The 27,902-nt window shown below is 52.5% G+C and overlaps 2 protein-coding genes and 1 pseudogene across 5 annotated transcripts; 1 reads left to right on the forward strand and 2 right to left on the reverse strand.

Annotated features, from left to right (window-relative positions):
- Nucleotides 1–816: 816 nt before the first annotated feature.
- Nucleotides 817–8,825, forward strand: HSH2D (hematopoietic SH2 domain containing). Of its 2 annotated transcripts, none has more exons than XM_084759206.1 (6): nt 817–954; nt 1,689–1,835; nt 4,052–4,141; nt 5,542–5,707; nt 6,018–6,149; nt 7,892–8,825. In XM_084759206.1, exons 2-6 carry the CDS (start codon nt 1,711–1,713, stop codon nt 8,393–8,395), a joined length of 1,017 nt encoding a protein of 338 aa, XP_084615332.1. In that variant the 5' UTR covers nt 817–954; nt 1,689–1,710; the 3' UTR covers nt 8,396–8,825. The 2 variants fall into 2 exon arrangements, with proteins under 2 accessions (XP_084615332.1, XP_084615333.1); XM_084759207.1 differs by having other exon boundaries at nt 6,018–6,140; nt 7,892–8,823.
- A 2,332-nt stretch (nt 8,826–11,157) lies between these two features.
- CIB3 (calcium and integrin binding family member 3) lies at nt 11,158–19,982 on the reverse strand (the record flags this gene model as incomplete). 2 transcript variants are annotated; one of them, XM_084759264.1, is made up of 6 exons in its annotated part: nt 11,158–11,179; nt 12,518–12,713; nt 13,830–13,977; nt 16,635–16,746; nt 19,699–19,733; nt 19,932–19,982. In XM_084759264.1, the coding sequence occupies 6 exons, from the start codon at nt 19,980–19,982 to the stop codon at nt 11,158–11,160; spliced, it is 564 nt and encodes a 187-aa protein (XP_084615390.1). The 2 variants fall into 2 exon arrangements, with proteins under 2 accessions (XP_084615390.1, XP_084615391.1); XM_084759265.1 differs by lacking the exons at nt 16,635–16,746; nt 19,699–19,733.
- Nucleotides 19,983–24,065: 4,083 nt separating this feature from the next.
- LOC311585041 (farnesyl pyrophosphate synthase-like) lies at nt 24,066–25,399 on the reverse strand (annotated as a pseudogene). Its single transcript has 2 exons — nt 25,355–25,399; nt 24,066–24,974 (listed from the first exon to the last, which is right to left on the reverse strand). The product of its transcript is annotated as a farnesyl pyrophosphate synthase-like (transcript).
- Between the last annotated feature and the right edge of the window lie 2,503 nt (nt 25,400–27,902).

Genomic DNA, 27,902 nt, shown 5'->3' on the forward strand with positions numbered 1-27,902 from the left:
AGGTGTGTAATGTGTTGACTCTATAGTACTCTGTCTCAGTCATCCCCTTCCAAAGATGTCTCTTAATGACAGAAGTTAAGGCCCAGAGAGGTTGTCTGCGACATCATCACATAGCAGCTGTGTAGCACAGACTTTGAACCCAGACCATCTGCCTCTAATTCCAGACTCTCTGATACCTGTCGTCCCAGGCCTCATCCTGGGGAGACCCCAGCCTGGAAGAGACAGAACCAGACAAAGGGGTTCACCTCCATGGAACCCCTGCTGAGTGGGAGCGACCTGGAAGGCTAGGGGAGACACGCAGTGTGAGCTTGGTTATAGGGTTCGTTAATGGATTCAATTAATTGACTCTCCTCTGCGGAACTTCGGGCCATACTCCTGAGAGGAGTTTGTTCTCTGTGGAGAAGGTCAGCATCGCCACCCTCTGTCAACAGAGCCTTCCCTGTGGGATCAGTGCGGTGCCAAAGGCTTTCTTCTAAGCTCAGGTCTAGGGACTGAATGAGGAGTGACTGAGGGGCCATGCGGGGTGGGGGGTGGGGGCAGTGGGGGGGTCCTTCAACTCAAAACTTAATCCTGGGGCCGGGTGTGGTGGCGCATGCCTGTAATCCCAGCAGCACTCTGGAGGCAGAGGGAGGCAGATCGCTGTGAGTTCGAAGCCAGCCTGGTCTACAAAGCGAGTCCAGGACAGCCAAGGCTACACAGAGAAACCCTGTCTCGAGAAACAAACAAACAAACAAACAAAAAACAAAAAGAAAAAAACAAAACAATCCTTAATCCTGTTTTGCATTTCAGGACCAGGTCACTTGCCCAGCTCTGTGTCACCAGCCCCTGAAGGTCAACGGCCCCCAGAGTGTAAATCAACTGACATGAGTGTGAATTAACAGCTCACACGAACAGCTGTCACCTAGGGAGGTGGAGGCAGGAGGATTGGGGACTCAAGGCCAGCCTGGGCCAGAGGTGGGTTTCAAAGCTAGCCTGTCTCAGAAACCAAACCCAGAGTCTGCTCGGTCAGTAAAACACTTCCTATGCAAGCGGAAGGGCCTGAGGTCAAACTTGCCCTTTTGGCAGGCATGGAGACAACAGAGCCAAGCAGAGCAAAACAGAGCCCAGGCTGGGAAATGTCGTCTTAGAATGTAAGGTGAGGGCTGAGGAGGTGGCTCAGCCGTTAAGGACACTCGCTGCTCTTTCTAGAGAATCCCAGTTCACAACCACTAGGGGGTCCAACTCCAGGGCATCCAGCGCCCTCCTCCAGCATCTGGAGACACACGTGTCTGGGGGGGTTGGCGTGCGCACACTTGCGCGCGCGCGCGCGCACACACACACACACACACACACACACACTCAGGTTAGCTGGGTGTGATGGCACACTGGGAGACAAGAGGGAGGTGGATGTCTATGATGCGCGTGCACGTGTGGGTGGGTGGCGGCGCGTGCACATGTGCACACACACTTGCACACACACACACACACACACACTCAGGTTAGCTGGGTGTGATGGCACACTGGGAGACAGAGGGAGGTGGATGTCTATGAGTCTGAGGCCAGCCTGGGACACAATAGTCACCAGGAAGCAAGTCTGTGTCCATAGGAATCCCCGCGACTCCAGCCACCTGGGGGGCTTCAGGACGTGGCAGCCATGCTCTGGAATATTACAGCCAAGAGATACCCACCTCTCCCGCCTCCTCCCACAGGTGACCGCCTCCCCTGGATGCCATGGCAGAGGCCTGGAAGCTGCCTCCACCGCTGGCCCCTCGGCTGGACTGGTTTGTGCACACCCAGGTGGACCTGCTGACCCAATCTGGGATCCCTGAGTGGTTCCACGGCACCATCTCTCGAGAGTAAGGACGTAGAGATAACCTCCATCCCACCACATCCCGCTTCCTGGTCCTTCACCCCTAACAGTGAGCATCGGGGTGAGCACTCAGGCGGCGGGCCCCTGTTCACACCAAGTCTCAGATTAGCTCCAGGCACGGGAAGGTGAGGATCAGATAGGGATACGCGCCCAGTAAGGTCACACAGCAAAAGCACAGCACAGCTAGGCGCTAGACTGCAGACCACAGCCCCCGCTTTTTGACTCAGGGTCACTGTACTACACCTAAGAGGATTTCAGACCTGGGACAGGCAGGCAAGGGCTGTAGGAGGAGATCTCCTGCAAGGTCGTATCATCTGTCTCCAAGTGACACCTGTCCTGAACAGCCTTCAAACCACCAAGAGAGACTGGCTGTTATTTGTTCATTTGGAGGCTGTGGCTGTGACTCAGTTGGAGGAGTGCTTGCCTGGCACACACAAGGCCTGGAGTTCAGTTCCCGCTCCACACAAACCGTGTAAACTAATCCCAGCACTCAGAAGGTGGGGGGAGGGTGAAGGATCCGGGGGAGTTCAAGGTCATCCTCAGCTACACAGTGGGTGGGAGGCCAGCCTGAGCTACATGAGACCCTTTCCAAGAAAAGAAAGGCAATCTGAAAGTGGGGGCCTACAGGCTCTAGGGTCTCAGTCCTGGTGGTCCCAGGTCCTTGGCTTCTTAAAAGCAGGAAACTGAAAACAAGGGCTCACATGGATTTGCAAAAAGCAACAAAATAGCCTAGTTAGGAGCAAAGAAACAGTGCAGGTTAGAGAGGGCCAAGACGCACAGCAGGGGTCCGGAGCGTCACAACCCACCCACATGGCAGGAAGAGAAAGGCACCTCGTGGGCTGTCTCTGACTTCTGAATGTGTCCGCACATTTGCCCATGGAAACACAGGAGAAGAATGTTTTTCGGGGCCGGGCAGTGGTGGCGCACGCCTTTAATCCCAGCACTTGGGAGGCAGAGGCAGGCGGATCGCTGTGAGTTCGAGGCCAGCCTGGTCTACAAAGAGAGTCCAGGACAGCCAAGGCTATACACAAAGAAACCCTGTCTCGAAAAACAAAAAAAAAAAAAAAAAAAGAATGCTTTTCGAGGGGGCTGGAGAGATGGCTCAGAGATTAAGGGCACTTACTGACTGCTCTTTCAAAGGTCCTGAGTTCAATTCCCAGCAACCACATGGTAGCTCACAACCATCTGTGATGTGATCCGATGCCCTCTTCTGGCCTACAGGTGTACCTGCAGGCAGAGCACTGTATACATAATAATAAATCTTAAAAAAAAAAAAAAAAAGAATGTTTTTCGAGACAGGGTTTCTCTGTTACCTCTGTTTCTTAACAATTAAACTTTATTATACAACCCAATTGGCTTACACGAAAGGGAAAAAAGGTTAAAGGGAAACAAGAGTGAACCTTCCAGTATCTGTTCCACAGGATGGGTCCCTAGGTGCCTCTGGCCTGCGTGCTGGTCTGGCCAGTTCGCTGATCCTTTTCCCGATCCACTAATGCTCAAGTCTGACCCTACTGCTCCTCTCTCCTCTCCGCTTGCCTGTCTCACGTGCAAGGGGCGGTCTCCCTCTCCTATTGAGGGTCGATTAGAAACACAATAGTCCAGGTGGAGTCCCCAGGTCCGCTTTGCCAAGACTGCTTTCACCTGTGACAAAGTTTACAATCCTTCCCACATTTCTCTGTGTAGCCCTGGCTGTCCTGGACTCGCTTTCTAGACCAGGCTGGCCTGGAACTCACAGAGAGCCGCCTGCCTCTGCCTCCTGAGTGCTGGGATTACAGATGTACACCACCACACCTGGCTTCCAAAAGCCCTCTTGAAGGACACTGTCTGCCTGACGGCTCATGCTCCCAAGACCAGTTGAGGCTGGGTCAGACCTTTTCCTTCTTTGTAGCGAGATGTTTACGTTTTTATTATATTTCATTTGTTCAGTGTGTGTGTGGAGGTCAGAGGACAGCCTGTGACAATCGCTTTCCTTGCTTCTCACCATGTGAGTTCCAGGGATGGCTTCAGGCAGAGAGGCTTGCTTGGTGGCAAGCTCCTGTCCCCTCTGAGCCATCTGAGGGGATCAGCCCTTCACCTCTTTGTCCTAGCTACACTGGAATAGAAACCAACTGTGGTGGTTGTTACGGGGAGTCACAGCAAACGGAAGCCCCTCTGCTCGTTTGCCTCCGCACCCACCCAGGCTCCTTCCCTGTGCCTCTCCAGGGCCGCTGAGAAGCTGCTGGAGTCACAACCGCTGGGGACCTTTCTCATCCGAGTCAGCCACAGCCATGTGGGCTACACCCTCTCCTACAAGTAAGGCCATGGGGAGGGATCTGAGGGTGGACTCGCCTCCTTCACCCTCAAATCAGTGACATGAGTCTGGGACGGGGAAGCCAGGGCTGCGGGTTCCTGGGTCCCCAAAGTTTGATTTTGGCATCTTAAAACACTCAAGGCAAAGCCTTCCCCCATTCCCTTCTTCCCCCATTCCTTTTATCCATTCTTCCTTCCTTCTCTCTCTGTCTTTCTGTTTGGAAGAGGGTCTCATAGCCAGGCTAGCCTTGAACTGGCTATGTAGTGTGGGTTTGCACACCTATTAACCCAGCATGGGGAAAGCTGAGGCAGGAGGATCTGGAATTCAAGGTCATCCTTGGCTACATAGTAAGATTAAGTCTAGCCTGGACTATGTGAGATGGTGTCTTTTTTTTTTTTAGTTCACTTTACATCCTGGTCGTAGCCCCCCTCCCTCCGTTTCCCCTATCCCCCCTTCCCTACTCCTCAGAGAAGGGGAGCCACACACACACACTCCAGCATATCAAGTCAAATCAGGACTGAGTTCATCCTCTTCCCCTGTGGCCTGACGAGGCAGCCTCACCAGAGGAAAGTGATGGAAGAACAGGCAGCAGAGTCCATGTCAGAGTCAGCCCCATTAAGCTGGGCGTGGTGGTGCACGCCTTGGGAAGTAGAGGCAGGCAGATTGCTGTGAGTTCCAGGCCAGCCTGGTCTACAAAGTGAGTACAGGACAGTCAAGGCTACACAGAGACCCTGTCTCATAAAACAAAACAGAGTCAGCCCCATTTCCCTTACTAGGGGGCCCAAAGAGGACTGAGCTGCACATCTGCCACATCTGTGCAGGGGCCAGATCCAGTCCACTCCTTGGGTGGAGCTCCAGTCTCCACAATCTGTTGGTCTTCTTGTGGAGCTCCTGTCCCCTGGGTCTTTCTATCCCCCCCCCCAACTCTTCCACGAGACTCCCGGCACTCCACCCAATGTTTGCCTGTGGGTCTCTGCATCTGTTTCCATCAGCTGCTGGGTAGAGCCTCTCAGAGGACCGCTAAGCTACGCTCCTGTCTGCAGCCATAGAGTTATCCTTAGTAATGTCAGGGGTTGGCTGTCTCCCATGGGGTGGGTCTCAGGTTGGGCCAGGCATTGGTTAGACATTTCCTCAAGAAAGATGGCGTCTTTAAAATGAATAGATTACTGTCATTCTGTTCTTACAAAGTCTCACTATGTAGCAGGGCTGGCCTCCACGGCGCCTTCCTCTGGGACAGGAGGCAGCCACCACCAGAATTAGCTTGTATCCGCTTATTTCATCCACATCCACCCAAGGACTCCTGAGGTGGGCCTTAGTCACTCTGTGTGCTGACCAGGGAAACTGAGGCACAGCGGCTGTGGCTGCACAGGGCAGCGTCCGAACCCCAGTAGTGTCTCCACAGAGCCCAGACCTGCTGCCGGCACTTCATGGTGAAGCTTTCTGATGACGGGACTGTCACCCTCGCTGGGGACCACGTGACCCACGCCTCTCTGACCGCCCTGGTCACCTTCCACCAGCAGAAGCCTATTCGACCCTATGGAGAGCTGCTGACCCAGGCCTGCGGGCAGGTGGGGCAAGGGGACTTCAGCCAGAGGCCAGGAAGTGCCGCTCCCACTGCCCACCGACCTTCCCGCCCTTGGCCCCCTGCATGGAACTCACAGGGGCTCAGAAATAGGAATGGATAGCTTCCTTCTGCGGCGGGTGGGCGTGGCCTAGGCCCTCCTTCTGAGGCTGGTGGGCGTGGCCTGGGCAGTGCGGGCGGGGCTCGTCCCCTGAGGCTGGTGGGCGTGGCCTAGGCAGTGCGGGCGGGGCTCTTCCCCTGAGGCTTGGTGGGCGTGGCCTGGGTTCTGAGCTGGGGATCTCTTCCATGTCTTGCAGGAGGATCCCGCAAATGTAGACTACGAAGATCTCTTCCTGTACTGGAATGCTCTGGCTCAGGATGCTGAAAGCCAAGTTCAGAGACCGGAAGTTCAGAGGCCTTCTTCATGCCCACCTGAAGGGGTAAGCCCGGTAAGCAGGCAGAAACATGCTGCTAGAGCAGGGCCTTTCTAGAAAGAGTTCTCTTTTGTAGCTATGTAATTAAAGGGGGAAAGAAAAGAAAGAAATTGCAGCGATTTCAGACTCTGAGATTAGACTCTGTTCCAGGCTCCCGTTGTGGGTAGCCCCGTGTAGAGTGCATGTCAGATACACTAAGGCTCCAGGTCCCATCGCAGCCGCTCCGGAAGCAACTGCTAAGTGTCTGCAAACTCAACTCCCCGACCCTCAGCTGCCTTTCGCTTTGTAGACCAGGCTGGCCTCGAACTCACAGAGACTCCCCTGCTTAAAGGCGTGCGCCACCACACCTGGCGACACTAGTTTTTATTTTATTTTTTTCTTCTTCTTTTTTTAAATTTTATTTTATTAATTTATCCCTATTACATCTCAATGGTTATCCCATCCCTTGTATCCTCCCATTCCTCCCATTTTCCCCTTACTCCCCTTCCCTATGACTGTGACTGAGGGGGACTTCCTTCCCCTTTATATATAGGGTATCAAATCTCTTCTTGGGACACTAGTTTTTAAATTCTGTTTTATTTGAATTACTTATTGCCTCTACCGACACCCCAACAACACTAGGTTATGAGAGAGAGAAAGACGGTTGATGGAGAGAGGAGATGTAGGCTCCTTTGCCTCTCAGGCTGTTTATGGTCCATGTGTGTGCGCGCGCACGCTGAACTCCCTGTGTAGTCTAGGCTGCCTTCAAACTCTGCCTCCCAGAGTGTTGGGATTCGAGCTTATTGGAGGAGCTTGGCTAAGGAATCTTTCGTTAGATGCATATGTGTGTTGTGACCCCTGAGGCCAGTGGGGCTGACGCCCCGGACTCCGCGCTTCCTGTGTGGGCATGAAGCAAGCTGGTGTTTTAGACAAGGAGCTGGGAGGTGAGGATGAGGAACCGCCAGACACAGGGATGCAGGAAGGGCATTCTGGGAGTGGGAGGCATGTGCAAAGGTCCAAGGGTTCTGTGTGTCTGTCTGCACAACAGATGACAGAAGGCAATATATGGACCATTCTGGATAGGGGCCTCAGGGTCCTTTGTGACCCACCCCTCCCCACAAAATGACAAGGGTAGGGCAGATGCCAACAATGGAAACCAGCCCCCAAAGCATGTGGGATAAGTCCACCGAGCCACACCCCTAGCCCAACTGTGGTTGTTTTGTTTTTTGGTATGTGTGTGTGTGTGTGTGTGTGTGTGTGTGTGTGTGTGTGTGTGTTTTGTTGAGACAGAGTTTCTCTGTAGTCCTGGCTGTCCTGGACTCACTTTGTAGACCAGGCTGACCTTGAACTCACAGAGATCTGCCTGCCTGTGCTTCCCAAGTGCTGCAGTAAAGGCGTGCGCCACCACCCCGGCTCAATAGTGGCTCTTTTGGAGAAATGACTTAGAGGTTAAGAGCACTGAACTGCTTTTTCAAAGGTCCTGAGTTCAATTCCCAACAACCACATGGTAGCTCACAACCATCCATAATGAGATCTGGTGCCCTCTTCTGGCCTGCAGGTGTACATGCAGACAGAACACTGTACATAATGAGAGAGGGGAGGGAGGGAGAAGGGGGAGGGAAGGAGGGAGGGAGAATTTACCAAACCTTGGGAGAGGTATTGAAACCAGGAGCAAAGAGGTGGGCAGGATGGGGCATGGGTCGGGCTTGGGGCTCCAGGGCCCTGAGATGAGGTTCTGGGGAAGCCTGGAGCCTCAGGCCTCCCCATATCTGTTCCAGGCTTCTGAAGGGAAGCCATCCACAGCAACTGATGGAGAGCTCGCATCAGCTCCCTGCACCCCAAAAGGGCCTTTTCAGGAGGCAGGACAGAGACTGTGGAAGAACCTGAGGTCGCTGCCTCAGACTAGCCTGAGGGTGAAACAGCGTCTGGCTTCACACCTGTCGGCCACAAACCTGCTGGGGGATGCCAGGCGTGTGGCACAGCAGCATTGCAGCCCCGTGACTCGAGCGTCCAGCTGGGATGGCATGTGCCACACCACAGACCCCAGTGCAGCCACCTCTCTCCAAAACCCAGCAGATCCGCAGGGCTGGAGAGGCAGAGAAGCCACCTTCAGGCCTGCCAGCGGGAGGGAGGCCGTCTCGGGGATCAGAGCCTGGCGCGGAAAGCTAGTGAGGGCCCTGTCGGCCCAGGCAACCATGCCGGAGCCTGCAGACTTGCCTGAAGCCCAGGACTGGTTACCCGAGGAGTACCTCCGACCGCCGCCCTTCGCCCCCGGATACTGATAATGCCTCCTGAATCTTGGGTATTTACGGTCTCTCCCGTTCAGTCCTCACCGGAGTCCTGCTAAAGAGGTTACAAATGGGAGGGGAGGACCAGCTCCTCAGGACCTCCGACCTACTTATATTAAGTAAACATAAGTTCAAAAGATTATTGCAGTGGGTGGTGGGCCCAGCACATGCTGGTATCACCTCTCTGATCAAGTGTCATCCCTCTGTATCCATGGGCTCCATAGCTCGCATTCAGCCACATTGAATTAAAAATATTTTTCTGGGGTTGGAGAGATGACTCAGTGGTTAACAGCCCTGATTGCTCTTCCAGAGGACCTGGGTTCAAATCCCAGCACCCATTTGGCAGTTCACTGCTGTCTGAAATTCCAGTTACCGGGGATCTGACACCCTCCAACATCTATACCTGGTGGCAGAACACCAATGTAAATAAAAATAAATTTAAAAAATATTTTTCTGAAAACTTTGCATCTGTAGGTTGGGGAAATAACTCAGTAGGTAAATTGTTTGCCATGCAAGGGAAAGGACCTGAGTTCGAATCCCCAGAGTCCACATAGAGCTGCTGCAGCAGTGCACATCTGTGTCCTCAGGGCAACTACAAGGAGATGTGAGGTGGGTGCTTCCTGATTAGACAGCAGCACTGGTGCAAATGACAGACAAGAGGGACACCGACACAACATGCTCCTGTCACAGTCACACCCTGGAGCATGCGCTCACACACAGCAAGGGGAGGGGAGGGGTGCAAACTACTGTACCTGCGGCCAGCACTTGGGCCAGGAGCCCAAGGCCAGCCTTGGCTTACCTCAAGTTTGGGGTTAGCTTGGGCTACATTAAAAAAAACTGTGAGACAGGTATGTGGTGCATAACAACAGTCAGGAGGCAGAGGCAGGAGGATCTTTGTGAGCTTGAGGCCAGCCTGGTCTCTGTAGTGAGTTCCAGGATGGCCAGGGCTACATAGTGAGACCCTGTCTAAATAATTAAAAACCAAAGTGAAATGCATCTATATTTAATGTGACATGGTTTTTCCTCTTGTCACAGCTCCCTAAAAGTCCAGTGTGAAAGACATTTACATTGCAGCACTATTCCAAGTCACTTAGACATCTAAGGTCTATGGAAGGCTGTGCTTGGGTGGGTCCCGTGCGCCCCTGCAGTTTGGCTTCCTTCATGGGGCCGCCTACCTTGACACCCCTGGGGACAACTGGACATGGCTTTTCCGTGTGTTTGAGCAAATCTGTCACATACGGTGATCTTTAGCATTTTGAAGAAGAGCTTGAGGTTCAGAGTGCTGAAGCGACTTGGCCAAGACTCTAGGGTGTCGCCCCGAACTGGGAGAGGAGTCTTAGCTCTTGTTAATCTGAGTGTGCTCTGTGTAAACCCAGTCAAGATCCCTCAGCCCGCTGGACACCCACTGGCTGGCCTTGTAACCTGGCTGGTCAGATAGCCCTCCCCTCCTAGGAAGTCAAAGAATTGTGCCAGGGGCTTGGCACACAGTAGGGCATCACTATCAACCTTGAGGAACATGGCTACACATCTGAGGCCCTCTAAGAAGCCGGTTAGGCTAGGAGGATGGCTCCATGGGTAGAACACTGTGTGCGGCAGGAAGTCCTGAGTTCCATCCCTCAAACCACCACAGTGGAAGTGTGTAATCCCGGGCAGGAAAGGTGGAGACAGGAGGATGCCTGGAGCTCACTGGCCTGCTGGCCTACTTACTGAATTCCAGACCAGGGCTTTAAAAAACAAAAAATAAAAACCTGAAGGGCTTAAAAAAACAAAAACCTGAGCCGGGCATGGTAGTGCACGCCTTTAATCCCAGCACTCGGGAGGCAGAGGCAGGCGGATTGCTGTGAGTTTGAGGCCAGCCTGGTCTACAAAGTGAGTCCAGGACAGCCAGGGCTACACAGAGAAACCTTGTCTCAAACAAACAAACAAACAAACAAACAAACAAAAAAACCCTGCCTCCTGGATGACAAGATTAAAGATGTGTTCCTCCAAGGCTGGCCTGTTTTTATTTTTGTTATATTTTGTTTTGTTTTGTTTAAGATAGGGTCTCTCTAAGCTGGCCTTGAACTCACAGAGATCCATCCTCCTGCCTCTTCCTCCTGAGTGCTGGGATTACAGGTGTGTGCCACCGTGCCCGACCAGACTTATTTTCATTCTCAAGTGCGTATATGTGTGTGAGTGTGTGGATGTGTACACATCCGTACAGTTGCCCACGGAGGCAGGAAGAGGGTCCCAGGTCTGCTGTAATGGAAGCCTCAGGCCGTTGAGAGCCCCTGCCACCACGTGACTGCTGGAAGCTAAGCCAAGGTCCTCCTGCAAGAGCAGCAGGTGCTGTCACTAGCCGAGCCATCGCTCCAGCCCCAGAACCTGGTGCCTTTAATCACTGGGGTGAGAGGTCTGGGAAGACTTCCGGTGTTTGGGCTGCATGCTGGGATAACCACCTCTCTGGCAAGTGGGTGCCCTAAGCAAGGGCCCTGGGACAACCTTGGGCTCCTGCAATTCGCAAGACATGGATGTGTGAGTCAAAAATGAGGCAGTCCCAGGCTCAGGCCTCTGGAAAGGAGCTGTGGTGTGGCCTTGGACTTCCTCCATAGTTAACTGTGAAGTCCCTGCCCCTCTGCCCCTCCGTCCCTCTAGACTGAGGTCCTGAAGTCAGTCCACACAGCAAAGGCAAAGAGTCCGAGGCAGGTTTAACGCCTGTTTATTCAGAGAGAGCAGCGTACAGACGGGTGCTGGCCAGGCCTCGTCCTCTGAGCACATCAGATTCGGATGTGGAAGGTGCTGTGTGCAGAAAGCAGGGGCGTCACTGACAGCTCACAGACAATACCCCACCAGGTCCCCAACACCCTGTCTTCTAGACCAGAGGTGAGCACTGGGACATGGACAGGCAAGAAATCGCAGTTCTCCTGCCCTATGTGACTTGTTAGGGTTGAGGTGTGAGGTCAGAGGTCAACCTCAGGGGTCAGGGGTCAGCCTCAGATGGCTTCCACACTATGGTCTTCTCCCCCCCCCCCCCCCCCCCCCGATAAGGTTTCTCTGTATAGCCTTGGCTGTCCTGGACTCGCTTTGTAGACCAGGCTGGCCCTGAACTCACAAAGATTCACCTACCTCTGGCCCACTGAGGTGCTGGATTAAAGGCAGGCACCACGACGCCCAGCCTATACTATATTCTTTATTTACCTATTTGTGTGTGCATGCATGCATGTGTGTGCATGCGCACCTGGTTGTGTGTATATATAGCATGTTATGTAAAGGGGTCTCCAGAGGCTGGAAGAGGGCTCCAGGTCCCCTGGAGCCAGAATTACAGACAGCTGTGAGCCGCCATGTGGGTGCTGGGACCAGAACCCAGATCCTCTGCAAGAGCAGCCAGCACTCTTAAACACTGAGCCCCCCAACCTCCAATCCAGCCCCCAACACCTGATCTTCATCTGGTTGGTTTTGGGTTTTGAAGACACAGGCCCACTCTGTAGCCCAGGCATCCCTGTAACTCACAGGAATCCCCCTGCCTTGGACTCCTGGGTGCTTCAACTACCAGTGCCATGGATTTCCATGGAGATTGTAAGCAACTATCTGGATAAGCATTCACATTCCAGCTCCTTCCCAGACTGGCCGTGGGATTAAAATCTCGTAGTTGGTCACCTGTGAGCCCCAGCCTATTCCTCTGATACACAGGAGTGGCTAGGTTTAAAGTGGTGGTGCTTGCCCTTGATCCCAGCACGCCAGAGGCGGAGATTGGCGGGTCTCCGTGAGCTCAACACCAGCCTACATAGAGAGTTCCAGGCCAGCCAGGAGTAAGACCTTTCCTGAGCAAAACCAGACCAAATAAATAAGCAAATAAATGGGCGTGGTCCTGGGCCATGGTCTACCAGCCATGTTAACTGCACCCAGCGCAGCCTTGCAGCTGGGGCTCCGACCCTACCCCAGGCTGCCAAGGACAGCTATGTGGATGCTTCACAGCAAAACAGTTGATGGAAACGCCGCTTCTGCCCACAGGGGACGCCCACAGCCTCCTATGGACAGTCCTGGACAGAGTGGGCTTGAAGCCACAGGAGCTGGGGAGCTTCCCTGAGGCTTCCAATAACGCAGCGGGAATTCCCAGGCCGGGCGTTGAACCTGCACCTGAGGAAGTCTGGTGCCCGCAGGATCATGTTCTGGAAGTCCTCCAGGGACAGCCGCCCGTCATGGTCACCATCCGCTTCGTCCAGCACCTTCTCACAGACCAGGGTCACCTCCTCCTCACTCAGCTCCCCGCGGGTCAGCCTGGTCACCGTCTGCTCCAGGTCCCACGCGCAGATGTAATCATCGTTGTTGAAGTCTGGGGGGCCAAGTAGATAGCAGGGCTGGGGTCCCCAGGCGGCAGGAGGACATGTCTGTCCCTGTGCTTTGGAACTAACATGGATGCCCAGGACTCACTCAGCCATTATTGAGCACCTACTGACTACCCCTAGAGCGTCTTGCCCTAGGAACTGACAGCCATCCCCGCCTGTACAGCTGTTCCTTTTACTTATACAACACTTATCGCACGCCAGGCACCCAGGTGACTGATTTTCTCTTACTGAAGCAAACATTTATCGAGCGCCTTCTGTTTACCATGCCCGGCCCATGATAGTCGCTTTTTATTCGTTCACGGGCCCATCAAGTATTTACTGAATACCTACAGACACGGTGGACATCGCTTTTCATTCATTAACTCCCCCTACACATGCTAAAATAAAAACATAATGTAAAAGGTTGTTTTAAGTGCCGGGCGTGGTGGCACACGCCTTTAATCCCAGCACTCGGGAGGCAAAGGGGGGTGGATCGCTGTGAGTTCGAGGCCAGCCTGGTCTACAAAGCGAGCCCAGGACAGCCGAGCTTAACACAGAGAAACCATGTCTCGAAAAACCAGGGGGGGGAAAAGTTGTTTTAAGTGTTGAGACCTGCGCCTGCTCACGGAGCTGCCTCTTCTGCTGATGACGTCCACAGGGGACGTGCTGAGGTCAAGGACACTGCGCGCATGCCCAGGAGCACGAGTGACTTCATTACCTGTGGGCCTGGGGGAGTTTTATTGGTTCACTCACTGAGCACCTGCTGTGTGTTGGGTATCACAGCAACTGTTCTTCAGTGACTCCCTTCTGAGTGTTTCATGCCTACTACAGGCCAGGCCCTGAGAAAAGTGTTGCGGTCCGTCCCACGTGCCGTCATTCAGAAAATCGTAACCGCCGAGGGGATGTGGCTCAGGGTGGAGCCCCTGCCCAGAGTCCCCCCAGCGAGGGGCCGTCAGCAGAGAGCACAGAGGAGCATTTGATGACTCTGAGGAAAGAGGAGCCTGACGTGGCTGGAATCGTGTGCAAGGAGGTCTGGGATAGGGTGCAGGCCAGGGCAGGGTGGCCTGTGGAGTCCCTGCGGAGAGGAGCGGTATGTGGGTTCCACCCCAGGGCCCCGCACGCACCATAAATCTTAAAGGCGTAGTAGGCCTTCAGGTCCCGTGGAGCCATCTCGCTCATCACCGAGAACATATCCAGGAAGTTCTCTAAGGTCATGTGACCATCCCCATCTTGAGAGAAGACCTGTGCAATCCTCTGGCGGAAAGGGTTATCCTGGGGACAGGACGGAAAGTATCTGCTCGGCAGGGTGTCATCCGTGCCGCTCCCCCAAGGAAGCCAATCAGAAGCTGACATTCACCTGGCAGCCATACCCGACCTAGAGAGGCATGTGACCCAAACTAACCAATCAGCTTATGTCTCTTTCCAGAGGGAAGGTTGGTGATCTTGCCAGAGGGCTGGGCAAGCCTTCCATGACTACTCTGTGTGTGTGTGTGTGTGTGTGTGTGTGTGTGTGTGTGTGTGTGTGTGTGTGTGTGTGTGTGTGTGTGTGTGTAAGATCACTGACTACTCTTCCAGAAGACCTAGATTCCGTTTTCAGCACCTACAGGGTGGAACTCCAGTTCTCAGATCCAACACCCTCTTGTGGCCTCTGAAAGCACCAGGTACGCATGTGGTGCGCAGACCTACATGCAGGCAAAACATTCATATACAATAAATTACTTAACAAAACAAAACAACCCCAGGCATGGTGGTGCACGCCTTTAATCCCAGCACTCGGGAGGCAGAGGCAGGCGGATCTCTGTGAGTTCAAGACCAGCCTGGTCTACAAACAGAATTCCAGGACAGCCATGGCTATACAGAGAAACCCTATGTGTTCCCTGTTGGGGGTTGGGGGGGGCACAGGACCCGAAGCATACAACTCAAAATAGCCTCAGGAAGTCCCTGAAACTGAGCAGACTCACTAGCCTCCTCTTCCCTATGAGTACATATGCCCTAAGGACGACTAAGAGAGGCTCTCAGACAGGCTGGCCTGCTTAAAAGACGCTCAGACCCGAAGCGGCTTGGATCAGCTGAGGCGCCTGGAAAGGACACTGTAATCCACCGAGCTGCCTGCGGGCTGTGCAGTGAGCTCCACGTCCCCAACTTTGTGACCTGTCGCCCGTGCTGGGGTGGGCTTTAGTGATGTGGCTGCCTTTGAGTCACTGCTGCTCCTGTAAGGAGCACAGGTGGTTTGAAGAGGAAGGCCCCTGTGGCTCATATAGTTGAGTCTATAGTCATCAGGGGTGGCACTGCGGAAGAAGGATTAGAAGGTGTGCCCTTGCTGGAGGCAGGGTGGCATTGGGGATGAGCTGTGAAGTTTCAGAGGCCAGGCCTGGTGTCTCTGTCTTCCTGGAGATCTGGATGATCTCGGCTCCTTCTCCAGCACCATGTCTGCCTGTGTGCCACCACGCTCCCCGCCATGATGACAATGGACTAAGCCTCTGAGATTGGCCCCCAACTACACTTTCTAAGAGTCTCTGTGGCCATGGTGTCCCTTCACAGCAGTAGAACAGTGACCAAACCAGAACCCAAATAGAGCCCATTTGCTCATGAAGCTGGGCTTTGGTCTGTGGCCTGGGGTGAGTAGGTGTTTACTTATGGGTCCCTAGGATTGGCGTCACACAGCACCCCTGAGGGACACCACAAGAGCGTGTCAGATTCCCCTGGAGCTGGAGGTGCAAATGGCTCCTTACACACACACACATCGCACATATACACATCCCACACACATACACATTCCCCCTACACTCACACACACCACTGCTGCCACCACACCCCCACCCCACCACATCACCCCCACATTCTCCTCCCCACATTCCCATGCAAACACACATTCCCCCTGACACACATATCCTCCCACATACATGTTCCTCCCACATCCCCCCACTTTCCCCACTCATGCATATCTGCCACACATATCTCCCCCACATCCCATACACACACACACACACACACACACACACACACACACACACACACCTCCATCCCCCCATTCCTCTCACACACGTGTTCTCCTGTAGTAAACATAGTAAAATGCCTTTTAGACATGTAGAACTACGTCAGTCAGCATCCTCACTGCACCCAAGGCTGCACCCTACAACCAGGACCCGGCGACATCACTCACTCAAGATAACCAGACACAGTCCTAGCAGCCATGACCCCGCTGGACAGCGTATAACCAGAGACCAAGAGCCGTGCTCTGCTCTGCATGTCTGCAGAGACGCCACCTTGCCCCGCCCTGCGGCTGGAGGGTGTCCCCAGGATCCTGACCCTCAATCAGAGGCTTCTGTCAGAGTCTGAACCTGACCTTCAGCTAGGACACGTCACCCTGGTGAGCAGCTGTGAGGAGACAGGCTGAGGACCATACTTAGGGATTTACAGTGTGAGCACTGTGTGATGGCCCTAAGCATAATACAATGTAACTTTGGGGGATGGTTTGAGACAGGGTTTCTCTGTGTGGCCCTGGCTGTCCTGGAACTTACTCTGTAGACCAGGCTGGCCTCGAACTCACAGAGCTCTGCCTTCCTCTGCCTCCTGAGTGCTGTGTCTTTCTGGTTTTTATGATTTATCTATCTATCTATCTATCTATCTATCTATCTATCTATCTATCTTGAGGCAGCAGCTTACCGTGTAGCCCTGACTAGCCTGGAACTTGCTCTGTAGCCCAGCCTAGTCTCAAACTCAGAGACTTGCTCGCAAGAGATCCGAGTGCCACCATGCCACAGACCATGGTTGCATCTTAACCTTGTCTCTGTTTTTGCAGCCGTGTGTCTCTGAGCCCATTTTCTTTTTTTGTAAAGTGAGGGTACCAATAGCTTCTGTCTGGTATAGGCGTGCAATGGAGCCATCTTCGTTGTTTTCCCGCTTTCCTCCCTCACAGCCCGCTGTACCTTCAGCTCTGGCATGCTGCCAATCAGCTCGTAGGGCACCTTCACCTCAGGACTGGTGGTGTAGTCGAGAGGCACCAACTGAGGGGCCAGGTCCTGGTAGCGATAGAAGAGCCTGTTTTGGGGAGAGAGAAGCCAGGAAATCTGGGAGCCAAGAGGCAGAAGAGACTTGCCCCCCTTCCTGCATGCCTGCAGTCACTCCCTCCACAAGGAAGGATGCTGTGTCCCCAGGAGCCTCAGGCCTGAGTCTGAGTCATGAGCACACAGAGCCAGAAGCCACTGTCTCCCTCCTCACAGACGAGGCCAGGGGAGAGAGGGGAGGTAGAAACAAGGGAGAAGAAGAAGAAGAAGAAGAAGAAGAAGAAGAAGAAGAAGAAGAAGAAGAAGAAGAAGAAGAAGAAGTAGTAGAAGAAGAAGAAGAAGAGGAAGAAGAAGAAGAAGAAGAAGAGCTTCCTGGAAGAGGGACCATTGGAGTTGGGCTTAAAAGTAGGAGTAGGAGTTCACCAGGAAAATGGAGCTAGATAGGGGCTGGAGAGATGGCTCAGTGGTTAAGAGCACTCACTGCTCTTCCAAAGGTCCTGAGTTCAATTCCCAGCACCCACATGGCAGCTCACAACTGTCGGATGCCGTTTTCTGGTGCATAGATGTAATGTAGACAAAGTATCCATACACATTAAATAAATACATCTTTAAAAAAAAAAAAGAAAGGAAAAGAAAATGGAGCTAGAAGATGAGGTGCTTTTAGAATGGCCAATCATTCTGCAGCCTGTGTTTGAGGCCCTGGATGTGTACACTACACACTCCATTATTACTTCAGCAGGACCCTGCTTCTACTGACCCTCCACGCCCAGCCCGGTGCCTCCTCCTCTCTCTCTGCACTAGCAGGCAGGTTTCCTCCAACGGGCTGGGCAGGGACAAGCAGCTAAAGTTCACGCCGCTCCTGCCTCAGCTCCCCAAGAGTGGGGATGGCAGGCTTGTGCCACTTCTGCTTGGGTTTTTAAAGGGGAATCTACAAAGCGCTGAGCACCATACATACAGCCTCTCCATACAAATTTCTCACCCAGTGATGCTGAACCTTCCTTAGGGTTCGTCATAAGCCTCTAAGAAAGCCAGGCGTGGTGGCGCACGCCTTTAATCCCAGCACTCGGGAGGCAGAGGCAGGCAGATTACCGCGAGTTCGAGGACAGCCTGGTCTACAAAGTGAGTCCAGGACAGCTGAGGCTACACAGAGGAAACTTGTCTTGAAAAACAAACAAACAAACAACAAAAAGCCTCAAAGAGACCATCTTTGATACCTCTGCTATCCTCAAGCAGCCACTATCTCAGAGGGACATGGATGTCCTGGGTTTTCTCGTGACTACATACCTGAGAATGGCTGGTGAGGCTCAGTCCCAAATGCCCCATCAGGGGTCCTGCGGGGAATGCCCTGAGTGGTTCAAATAGTTTTACAGTTATGTATTTATTTGTGTATAGGTGTGTGTGCACGCTACAGCGCATGGTCAGAGGACAACTTATCAAAATGAATTCTCTCTTACTATGTGACTCCTGGGGTTTGAACTCTGGTCCTCATGCTTAGCAGCAATCACCTTTGTTTGCTGAGCCATATTGAGGACCCACAGAGTTTGTCTTTCTCTGTGGCATCCCCTCTCTTTCCAGCCTCTGTTCGACAGTCCGGAAGCTTGAGCCAGTCAAAAATGCCAGACTCACCAGAACTCTGCCCATCTGCCCTGGACACTGAAGTCCTGCTTGTCTAAGCCTCAGTTTCCCCACCAGTAATCTGATCATGATGGCCAGCATGACCCTGCCAGCTGTCCTCACAGACAATGGGCTGATGGGTGAGAGGTGTGCCCATCAATAATGGATGCCCTGTGCCCACACAAGAGGGGTTTGGCCTGAGCGCCCCACAGCTGAACCCCAGCCGGCTTGGGTTTCACGGCTCCAAGTTCATGGAAAATGGCCCAACAGACAGAAGGTGTCAAGGGAGGTTCATCTGCGTTCATCTTGATGGGCTCAAGCCACCAAGGGCCACCCACCTGCAGCCACAATCTCCGTCGTGATACTCACAGCTCAGAGCTGGGTCTCAACTCTCCAGCCTCAAAGTGCTCCTTGGCTCCCGGCCACCCTTGGGTGGAAGTCTCAGTCCCTCAGTACAAGACCTCTACCTCGTTATAGGATGTGACTTCTCGGGCAAACGCCTCTGCCTTAGTCCACTGACCTCCAGGCAACACCCACACCAGAGCTTTAACTTTGATGGCCTTGACTTCTTTCACATTGCAAAAGACACAAGCACGGTGGCGCACACCTTTAATCCCAGCACTCAGGAGGCAGGGGCAAGTGGACTGCTGTGAGTTTGAGGCCAGCCTGGTCTACAAAGCGAGTCCAGGACAGCCAAGGCTACACAGAGAGACTCTGTCTCAAAACCTGAGAGAGAGAGAGAGAGAGAGAGAGAGAGAGAGAGAGAGAGAGAGAGAGAGGAGACCAAAGGCTGACAAATGACTCATCTGGTATAGACAGGTGCTGACTTGCCTGGTGACCTGGGTTTGACCCCTGTGAACCCCCATATGGGGAAAACAGAAACTTGCAAGCTGAACAAGCTGAGTTGGTCCCCAGAAGTCATTTAAAGGAGGCAGAAAAGAATCAGCTCTACAGCTGGGCCTAGTGGCGCACGCCTTTAATCCCAGCACTCGAGAGGCAGAGGCAGGCAGATTGCTGTGAGTTCGAGGCCAGCCTGGTCTACAAAGTGAGTCCAGGACAGCCAAGGCTATACAGAGAGACCCTGTCTCAAAAAACCAACCCCCCAAAAAAAGATTCTACCCTCTACACATGCAACATGGCACTTGTGCCCACACAATTGCATACTCACAAATCATGTCACCCACTGCCCACAATAATAATACAGTTTTTTAAAAACCTGCAGCCAGCTACAGTACCATATACCTGTGATCCCAGTTCCCACAAGGCAGAGGTATTTTTGAGGCTAGCCTGGGCTCCTTCTCAAACAAATGAAAGGCCCAGCAGTAACGAGAGAGTTGTGTTGGGGTACCACTTTTCTTTCTTCCCCACTGACCTCATGATTTCTTTCCTCGTGAAGAAAGTACAGTCCTGTAGGGAGAGAAACGAGCTTGCCGCGGATCTGCCTCTGGGTCGTCTCTCCAGTCACTTCAAACCTACACACACAGCCTGATGCCAAGCACCGCTCCGCGGAGACGCTTGGGGGCCTGTGTCCCCGACCCAGCTGTGCCGCTTCGGCAGGAAGGCCCCCCACGCCCACCTGGTAGCAGGACCGCCCCCCACACCCACCTGGTATTCCTCCAGCTGCTCATGGGTGAACACAGTCTGCTTGTTGCCCATACTGGGGACCCCAGCCTTGAATCCACTGGAAGTGAAATTACAGGTGGCTTCTCAGGGGCACCCATGCACATAGTGTCGGAGCAGACGTCCCTGCCCTGGCTGTCACCTGCCCACCCATCTAGTCACCCCAAGCTTAGTGAAGCTCAGGTTACAGCCTGGCTCTCTGGGCAACCATTTGAATGTGTCCACAGGCAAGGAAGGAGGGTGTGGGAGGTCACAGAGGAGCCATGCCCGTCCCCATGTGGTGAAGCTTGGGGTCTGGGACACCTTCAAGCAAAGGCCATACACACACCCTAACTCCAATCCCAGCTTTCCCCTTCTGGCTGTGAGGCCGTGGGCAATTGTCTGACCTGTCTATTGCCTGTGAAATGGAAATGACATTAACATCTGTGTCATGGGATCAGTCTAAGGGTGACAGACATTATGTTAGGTGTGGCAGTGCTCGCCTATGGCTGAGGCAGGAGGGTCATAAATTCAAGATCAGCTTGAAGCTGCATAGTGAGACAGAGAGAGAGAGAGAGGTGGGGGGGAGGGAGGGAGAGAGGGGGGGAGAGTAAGTAAGAGAGAGCATGGAGGGGGAAAAGGAGGAGGTTGGTGAAAACAGGAGGGTCCTTGGAGCTCACAGGTCTACCTGCCTGACCAATCAATGATCTCTGTGTTTAGTAAGAGATCTTATCCCAAAAAGAAAAGATGACAAGTGTTAGAGGACAATACAAGGTCACACACACACACACACACAAAGCAAGGAGAGTGAGGGGTAGTTAACTGACTATTGTTCTAGGCCCTAGGAATGCAGGAAAGAGCAGATGCGGTGGTGAGCATAGCAGTCATGAGTTAAAGTGAGTTAAGTGCTGAGTTAAACCAAGAAAGAGACACAGTGTCTAAAGCTGAGAAACAGTGTGCTATGCTGTCTTTGCCAAATTGATACAAGCCAGAGTCATCTGGGAAGAAGGAACCACAACTGATTAAATGCTAAGATGGGCTTTTTTTGGGGGGGGGTGTTGAGACAGGGTCTCTCTGTGTAGCCCTGGCTGTCCTGGACTCTCTTTGTAGACCAGGCTAGCCTTGAACTCATAGACATCCACCTGCCTCTGCCTCCCAAGTGCCATGGTCTTTTGACCAGACCAGGTTTACAAGGCCAAGCATGAGTCCACTCCAATCAGAAAGTGGTTGGTTTACCCCTTGATAGCTGTGCCACTGTTGCAGCAGTGCACACAACATCCATAGCTCAGTGAAGCTGTTGCTGCCTCCTCCCCCACGCTGACCTGCCTGCCTGGCATAGTCTGGAATGATTAGGGCTGGCCAGCAAGGAGGAAGCTCCCAGAAGATTCCCGCTGGATTTCTCTGTCCTCTGCAGCTAGAAAGTCTCTTCAGCAATAGGGTCTGATAGTCTAGTTCTGGTGGGGGTAACAAGCTGTTTCTAAAAAGCTGTTGGGCTGTATTTTGTACTAAATTTTGGGAGATTTGTGGTAAAAGATTCAATAGCTCATTTTTCTTTCTTTTAGCTTAACAAAGTAGAGCAGGTCTCTGAGTAGGGTCCACACTCAGAGCTTATTTTGGATGGCCATCCCCACATCCCCATCTTTTGCTGCTGCTCTCCTTTGTCATGCTAGGGTACACCTGACAAGTCGGATATTACACCTGTAGTTGCAGCCATTTCTTTCCACACGCAGCCTTCTCCAGTGTCAATGCATTGTCTGGATGCTCGATGGTCTGTAGGCCACAGGTTCCTGTAGGCCATACACTCCTGTAGGCCACACACTCCTGTAGGCCACAGGTTCCTGTGGGCCGCACACTCCTGTAGGCCATACATTCCTGTTGGCCGCCTGTTCCTGTAGGCCACACACTCCTGTAGGCCGCATACTCCTTAGGCCACAGGTTCCTGTAGGCCGCACACTCCTGTAGGCCACACACTCCTGTAGGCCACTGCCAGGGACCAAACGGCCTGTGGCCGACCCCCACCCATTCAGCATCTGCAGCAGGATGTTTGCTATGTGGTTATCCTGAGATAACCACAGAGACATCCTGCTTTGTCTCACCTAGGAAGACCCCTCACCTTGCAAATGTTCCCGGGGCTCAACCCCAGAAGATTTTGTACTTTTCCATTTACTCTCCCTGCTTACCCCGCCCTCCCTAAAGCAGGTTTTAAAAAGCCTGCCCCCACCCTCAATAAACGGCTCTTGACAAGCTACTGTTCGCTTGAGCCCTGCGTCTCTCTCGTCCATATCTTTAACCACAGGTTGCGACCCCCCTCGGCCCCCCAATAACTGACCAGCTGGACTGGTTATGTGGACTATTTACGTGGACTAGTTAGGCCACAGATTCCTGTAGGCCATACATTCCTGTTGGCCGCCTGTTCCTGTAGGCCATACACTCCTGTGGGCCGCACACTCCTGTAGGCCACACACTCCTGTAGGCCGCACACTCCTGTAGGCCACACACTCCTGTAGGCCGCACACTCCTGTAGGCCGCACACTCTTGTAGGCCGCACACTCCTGTAGGACACACAGTCCTGTAGGCCACACACTCCTGTAGGCCATACGTTCCTGTTGGCCACCTGTTCCTGTAGGCCGCACACTCCTGTAGGCCACAGGTTCCTGTGGGCCACACACTCCTGTCGGCCGCATGCTCTTGTTCTTACTTCCCTTTCCTCCTGCCCCGTCTTCTCCCTCCTCCTTAACTCTCCCCCCTTTGACTCTGTCCCAGTCCCTGCTTGGTCCCAACTTTAATGAAGGCACTGACAGAACCAATAATGCACCCCAAAGCACAGGCTGGATAACACTCTGTGGCTCTGTTTCCCCGTCTCTACAATGAGATTGCTCTACCTAAAAAAATGTCTGCAACTGTGAAAGAAATCAATCCGAATAAATCCATTCAGACCACCAGTCACTGCTACTGTCATCTTGTCAACATGCCTAGTTTATAAAGAAGGGACCAGAAGCTCCGAGAAGTCAAGACACACTGCCTCAGGGACACACAGCTTCACAGGTACGCAGGTAAAGATCTCCAAAATTGCTCACACTCACCTCTTAAGCCAAGCAGGACTCCCGTGTGTGTGTGTGTGTGTGTGTGTGTGTGTGTGTGAGAGAGAGAGAGAGAGAGAGAGAGAGAGAGAGAGAGAGAGAGAGAGAGAGAGAGAGAACTCGAGGGTCTGTTTGGGGAGGTCTGCCCTTTTCACAACTGTGATAAATACCATGACCAAAAATAACTTGGGGAGGAAACAGTTTATTTCATCTCACAGCTACAGTGCATCGTGATGGGAAGTGAGGGAGGAGCTCAGGGGCAGGAACTGGAGGAAAGACAGTGGAGGGATGGAGCTTTCTGGCTCGGTCCTGGGCTTCCTCAGCCTCTGCCTCCTCCTCCTCCTCCTCCTCCTCCTCCTCCTCCTCCTCCCCCTCTGATTTATTTTATAATGTGTATATATTTACATGCACTATGTGTGTGGGCCTGGTGCCCATGGGAGTCAGAAGAGGACATCGGATTATCTGAAACTAGAGTTACAGATGGCGGTGAGCCACTGTGTGGCGCTGGGAATTCAACGCCATCCTCTGAAAGAACAAGTGCTCCTGACGCCTGAGCCTGCGGTCCTGTGGCACAGAGCTGGCGCCACCCACAATGGGCCGAGTCCTTTCACATCGAGGCAACACCCCACAGATTTGTTTACAGGCCAGTCTGACAGAGGTGGGTTTTGTTGTTGTTTTGTTGTTGTTGTTATTGAACAATAATTTATTGAGATCCCGCCCTCCAGGCCTTAGCAATGGCAATCTCAAGGTCACTTTCTCCTCTTGTTGTTCTTTTTTGCTAGTTCCAAGAAGATGGTAGGGGGCTGGGGCGCCAAGTGCTGCTGGATGAGACTTTTTTTTTCCTTTTTCAAGACAGGGTCTCTCTGTGTAGCCTTAGCTGTCCTGGACTCGCTTTGTAGACCAGGCTGACCTTGAACTCACAGCGAACCACCTGTCTCTGTCTCCGGAGTGCTGGCGTTAAAGACCTGCGCCACCACGCTGCTGGGCTCTCGATGAGACTCTTGAGGCGTTGTGACTCTCTTCCTCGTACTTGAAGCACACAGCTTGCAGACCCCAAGCCTCATACAGTGCTTTCGCGCGCCACCCTCTCTGGGTCCTTCTCTCCGTAATTCTCCTCTGAGACTCGGTGCTGCTGGGGAGTAGTGGCTCGTTGCAGACACTGAACCAGCAGCCAGCTGCGTTTGTTGTCCTGGATGTCATGGGGGACTTTCCAGTCACACTGCGGTCTCCAAGGAGATCAAGGTGGTCGTCCTGACCCTAAAAGAGCTCGGCCATCCCCAGCCGCATCTCAGTGGCATTGGCATGTTCCTTCTCCCTACCAATGCCTGCCACGCACGTGGCAACCGGGGTGGGGGTGGCGGGGGTGGACAGAAGGAATAGAAAGCAGTCTTGTACTTGACAACAGCTTTGTACCTCTTTTCTGTGTATCTACCAAGATTTGCATAGCCCTGGGGGGCCGTGATGAGGTCGAGCGTCTGCCCAGTCTCGGTCCGACAGGAACTCTGCAAGAAAGCTCCAGCAGGTTCAGGTTGCAGGGCTGCTCCCTGCAGTAGAACTTTGAGCGTGTGGTAGATGCAGGGGCACAGAAGCCGGGCATCGTTGATAGAGCCCCAGCCTATGCCTGGCTTCTGATATCGGCAGATCTAACCCGCACCCCCCGCACCCCTGGCGAGTGAGGGGAGAATCTAAAATGATGTCGTCTGACACGAGGAAGAAGGGCCTGGAGCAATTCCACAGCCCGCCGGAGACTCTAGGCGTCCTGCTTCCTTGGCTGCACCAGCTCCGTGACTGCTCGCGATTGTACGGCACGGTACTCCAGGACCTCCTTAGGCCGGATAATAGCATCCCGCGTCTCTCGGTGTCCTATCTCATCCACGGTCAGCACCTTGGTGATCTGGGAGAAGCTTCCAATTTCTGGTTCCCATTCATTCTGAGAGAGGAGCAAAATGCTTTGTTTCTTTCTTCCTTTCTTTTAAGATGTATTTGTTTATTTATACAGTGTTCTGCTTGCGTGTATGCCTGCAGGCCAAAGGAAGGCATCAGACCTCAGTATAGATGGTTGTGAGCCACCATGTGGGTGCTGGGAACTGAATTCAGGACCTTTGGAAGAGCAGTCAGTCCTCTTAACGTCTGAGCCATCTCTCCAGCCCCATGCTTTGTTTCTTAATGTGTACTCTTGGGGTGGTTTTTTTTTTTTTTAATAGAGGTTCCTTCCTCTCAGATGACTCTGGTTTGTGTCAAGTTGACAAAAACTAACTAGCAGAATGTCGGTTCTCTTTTGCCAACACGTGGCTCCCAAGGATGGAACTCGGGTCATGAGCCTTGGTGGCAAGTGTGACACTTACTTACCCATCCTGCCAGCTGCGACATCTCCAGTCCTCCCTGGGGCCCCATCAGCCCGGGCGCCCTGTAGATGCCCTGCCTCCCTCCTGTAGATGTGGTCTCTGTTCTCCACCATGCAAAGCTACCCGAGTGTGAAAGAAGCTGTGTGCCTGTCGTTGCCGCAGCTGGGAGACAAAGGCAGGAAGATGGCAGGTCCATGGCCAGCCTGTGACGCAGAGACAGTCCAGGAGTAACAACTCAGTGAGATCAGAAACCAAGAAAGGGAGTGGGGCCTGGCGGTGGCACACGCCTCTAGACCCAGAACCCAGAAGGTAGCGGCTGGTGGGTCTCTCCAAGTTCAAGGCCAACCTGTTCTACTTAGGGAGGTAAAGAACATCCAGGGCTACCTAAGAATCTGCTTTGTTTGTTTGCTTTTTGGCCTGAAAGAAGCCAGCCAGTGACACAGCAAGTGAAGGTGCTAAAGTTATGGGTTCAGGAGCTGCCACACACTGACCACTCGACCACCAGACTCAGACTAGTGGAAGTTTATGAAAGCTCAACAAAAACTGACTGGTCAGGGCCATAATATGGGCTCAGGAGCCAGACTGTGATGCTGATCTGTTTCTAAGGCAGGGTTTTGTTTATTTTTGTTTGTTTGTTGTTTTGAGACAAGGTTTCTCAGTGTAGCCTTGGCTGTCCTGGACTCCCTTTGTAGACCCGGCTGGCCTCGAACTCATAGCGATCCACCTGCCTCTGCCTCCCAAGTGCTGGGATTAAAGGCGTGTGCTATCATGGCTGGCTCTAAAGCAGGCTTTTTATAAGAGAAACCATAAGCAGGTAACCAGGTGGGAAGCAAGGGGGGGGGCAGCATTATGTCATTTTGATTAGCTAAACATAAGAATAATCAATTTTGTTCTGAGCGCGATGCATCCAGGTGGCCAGCAAAGCATTTTAAGGTGATGGGCTGGGACATGGGCTTGGGGACTTTCCAGTTCCCACCATTCCAAGAGAAGGGAACAAAGCAGGATGTTTCCATCTTAGCTCTAACAGAGCACACATCTATCTCCAACTCGAGCAGAACGTGCATTTATCACCTATTGCTTTATCCTAAGCAACAAGTATCGAACTCTGCGGGTGTTAGGGATGTAGGGCCTGAGGACTTGAACTTAATTTCTCCTTATGATCCAAATGGAGATTTGAAGGCAAAAAGGCTTCGGATTGGCTAAAGTTGACAGGTTTCAACAGAGAAACTGCGGTTATGCTAGGAACTAAAGCAGCCTCAACAGAGGGGGGATAGAGTTTAAGCAGGCTAAGCAAGTTACAGTATTACTAGGTGTGACATCCTGAGTTATAGTTCTAGGATATACATAAAGGTGGGAGTAGACAAACAGCACACACACACACACACACACACACACACACACACACACACTCATTCACACACACACACTAGTGAGAAGTAATGATTGGGTTTGTGTTTGTTTTGTTTTGTTTGTAAAAAGCCTCAGGACATAGTTTGCATGCCTTGCATGCAAGAAGCCCTAAATTCACTCTACAGCACTGTAAAAACATAATAAGTGGTAATGAAAATAAGAAAGTAACACCGGGCAGTAGTGACGCACACCTTTAATCCCAGCACTCGGGAGGCAGAGGCAGGCGGAGCTCTGTGAGTTCGAGGCCAGCCTGGTCTACAAAGTGAGTTCCAGGACAGCCAAGGCTACAAAGAGAAACCCTGTCTCAAAAAAAACCAAGGGAAAAAACCCAAACCAACCAAACAACCCCCCCCAAAAAAAAACCAGAAAAGAAAGGAAAAGAAGAAAGCAGGGAGACAGGGATAAAGGAAAGACTACATAAAGGAAAACATCGACATTTCCTTTCACAGTATTTTCTTTCCAAGGCGCCATGGCGGTTTTTATTTTATTATTTTTCTAGGCAGTTAACTCCATTCCCTAGACCAGTTTAGAAGACTACCAGCCTCCTAGGTCTGCTCCTTCAGCCAGCCACATGTCTGCAGCCATCCCTGCTCTGTAAGAGTTGAGCCCCACAGGCAGCCGGGAGCACGGTGCCTGTGAAATGCCCTGCCCATGGGCGCTCTCTGGGAGCTATTCCCCCTTTCAGACTATGACAAAATATGATTTTTAAGGGTATAGATACCTGAATTTAGATGGGCGTCAATTTATTATGGTTAAATTTGCCAGCATTACCTAATAATTGCCCCACGTTGGGCACCACTTGTTGTTATTTAATTTACCAGTATGGCCTAATAATGTTAATTATCAGGCATATAAATATTATTACAGCAGCCCAGCCTGCTAGCAATCAATTAAGACACAGACACCACCTGTTATATTTTGAAATAGCCTTAGTTAACCTGGGACAGAGCAGACATCAATCCTCTAAACTACTTCCTATAATGGGGCAGGTATCCCATACCTGCCTCAATCCCATGCCATCTGTTTCTAATAATTTCTGTCAAGCTCCCTCCCATCCATAATCCCATATACTTGCTAATGTTCTTCATCTGGGCCAAATCTGCATCCATGCCGGCCATGTGCTTCTCTTCCATCTAACCCAT

Source organism: Acomys minous (genome assembly GCF_964271855.1).
Source record: "Acomys minous genome assembly, chromosome: 15".
Classification (NCBI taxonomy): Eukaryota; Metazoa; Chordata; class Mammalia; order Rodentia; family Muridae; genus Acomys; species Acomys minous.

Coding starts and splice junctions, on each gene's coding strand:
- HSH2D (XM_084759206.1), top strand. CDS start 1,711: ATGGCAGAGGCCTGGAAGCTGCCTCCACCGCTGGCCCCTCGGCTGGAC. Junction 1,836..4,051: donor CACGGCACCATCTCTCGAGA/GTAAGGACGTAG, acceptor GTGCCTCTCCAG/GGCCGCTGAGAAGCTGCTGG. Junction 5,708..6,017: donor TGACCCAGGCCTGCGGGCAG/GTGGGGCAAGGG, acceptor CATGTCTTGCAG/GAGGATCCCGCAAATGTAGA.